The sequence below is a fragment of the Condylura cristata genome, unplaced genomic scaffold (assembly GCF_000260355.1).
Source record: "Condylura cristata isolate star-nosed mole 26May11 unplaced genomic scaffold, ConCri1.0 scaffold00013, whole genome shotgun sequence".
NCBI lineage: Eukaryota > Metazoa > Chordata > Mammalia > Eulipotyphla > Talpidae > Condylura > Condylura cristata.
Window position 1 is genome coordinate 8,576,455 of NW_004567114.1, and position 2,242 is coordinate 8,578,696.

Below are 2,242 nucleotides of genomic sequence, written 5' to 3' on the forward strand. Positions count from 1 at the left end.
AGAAGGTTCCAGCAGGTGGGAGGAGCAGCCAGGAGCTTGGCGGGGCCTTCACGCCTGGGCTCTGCCCCGCTCCAGCAGTGACCGCACGCGACCTACCAAGGCAGAATAAGAGCACCAGGCCAAGGGGGGTGTTGTCAGAGGGCAGGGCTGGGCCTGAGAACACCCCGAGTGAGAACCTCTGGACCCAGCAGCTGCTTGGGCCCTGCCAGGCCTCCCACCCTGCACTGGCCAGGAGATGCCGGTCCCCGCAGCAGGGGTTGCTCGTATGTGTGGTGACACTCAGCTGTTTATTCTGTGGTTTCTCTTAGATCTGTTTATGCCCAGTGGACCACCTAAACCTTACTCATGCTTCCTGAAGGCCACTAGAGCCAGGACTTGGGGGTGGCGTGGAGACATGCCAGGGCGGAGGAGATGCCCGAGCGGCTCTCCCCACTGCCAGGCTCCCGGCCTGTGCTCGCCCTGCTCCTTTGCCCTGTCCTGCTCAGCTCTGCAGCTGGCCACCGGGGAACCCCGTTCTCTCTGGGAGGCTTCTCAGCCTTCTGGTGTCATGTGTGGGAGCCGCAGGCCGACGGCCGGCACCCAGTGAGTGTTCCCCTCCAACAGGCACGACGCCATGCTGAAGCACAAGGCGGAGCTGGACGAGCTGGAGAAGGCTCTGCACTCCGAGCGGGAGGCCCTGCAGCAAGAGCAGAGGAGCAGCGCCGTCGCGGTGGGCGAGAACCAGAGGCTGCGGGGCGAGCTGGACAGGTGAGCCCGCGGGGCGAGCGGGACAGGTGAGCCCGCGGTGGGCTGAGGCAGCCCCGTGGGTCCCCGTAAAGGGAGATCTCGCAAGCCCTGCCATGCTGGCCATGACCGAGCGAAGCGGACCCTGTGGGTCACTGGGTGGGAGCATGCAGGTGATGGCTCCCACCTGTTGACACCCTTGTGTCCGGTGATCATCGCCGACCCTATGAGGGAGATGCACCCCTCCTCATCATTTCTGGACCCCTGTTTGTGGATTCCCCAAGTGCTGAAATTCTTCGTAACCCCAGATCGCTGCTCGTGGTATTCTTGTGGTCGTGACACAAGGGATGCTCAGTGGCCTGGCACGTGTTTACAGCCGAGGCTGGTATGGTCAAGCCATGGTAGCTCAACTCAAAAAAGAAGCTACAGTCACGATGGCAGAGACAGACCCGAGGCCCGGGGAGGAGGGGCTTTGGGCAAGGTTCCCCCGCTGGGCAGCCGGAGCACTCTCTTCAGCCCTCTGCCCTGGCTCTCCACCCGCAGGGTCACCTTCCTGCACCACCAGTTGAAGGGGGAGTATGAGGAGCTGCACACCCACACCAAGGAGCTGAAGACCTCGCTCAACAGCGCGCAGCTGGAGCTGAACCGCTGGCAGGCCCGCTTCGACGAGCTCAAGGAGCAGCACCAGACCATGGACATCTCGCTGACCAAGCTGGACAACCACTGCGAGGTGATGCCCTGGGACACCAGCAAGTCCGGCCTTGGGCTCAGCGGGTGATGATGCGTCTCGGTGGGCTTCTACGGTCTTTGTAGCTGATCTAAGGATATAGCATGAGTGTGCCCCTGTCTTCGGTTTGGCTGACCAGGGCTCCAGATACTGGGGCTGTGGGGGTGCAGTCGGAACTCCCCCAGTTCCTAGACGGACAGAGACATCCCTCCCCGATCTTAGTGGCCAGACCTCAGATGAAATTGTCAGCAGGTCCCAGAACAAGTGCAGTGGGCAAAGGCCCCAACCCAGCACCCCAGTCCCCCAGGAAAGCGAGCACCCCTGGGACACAGTCCCTTCGCCCTTGTGTGTCAGTTAACGGCTCCATAGGCCATCATGGTTGAGGCAACTGGGCTCGGGATGCTGCTTGAAGACCCCTCTGAGGTGTGACGGGGTGCGGAGGGGGCTGAGACCCAGGCAGAGAGGAAGCTGGAGCCCCCAGGCTGAGCCTGCATTGTGGGCTGGAACCCAGGTCGTTGAAGCCAGCGTTGGGGATTTTCATGTTGCACCAGCCGTGCCAGCGAGGGCAGGCGCCAGCCGCCTCAGATCTCATCAGCCCACTCCCTCCCTGTTTCTGTGCGGCTGTGAACTTTGTAAGAATGGCTTTTACGTGTGTGTGTGTGTGTGTGTATGTATGTGGGTGTGGCGTTTACACTGATGCTTAGGGGAGTCAGAAGAATTAGTGGCAAGTGAGAATGTGAAACACAGCCTTTGTAAGAAAGGCTGATAGAGGGCCCTCCCTGGTGGCGCAGC

General features: G+C 61.5%; 1 protein-coding gene across 1 annotated transcript in view; it reads left to right on the plus strand.

Moving 5' to 3' along the window:
* Positions 1-2,242, plus strand: part of CCDC88C (coiled-coil domain containing 88C) — a 115,285-nt gene that overhangs the window by 95,331 nt on the left and 17,712 nt on the right. The window contains exons 20-21 of the mRNA XM_004682042.2: positions 604-747; positions 1,267-1,453. Coding sequence (XP_004682099.1) covers positions 604-747; positions 1,267-1,453 — 331 coding nt within the window. The remainder of the gene's footprint in view (positions 1-603; positions 748-1,266; positions 1,454-2,242) is intronic.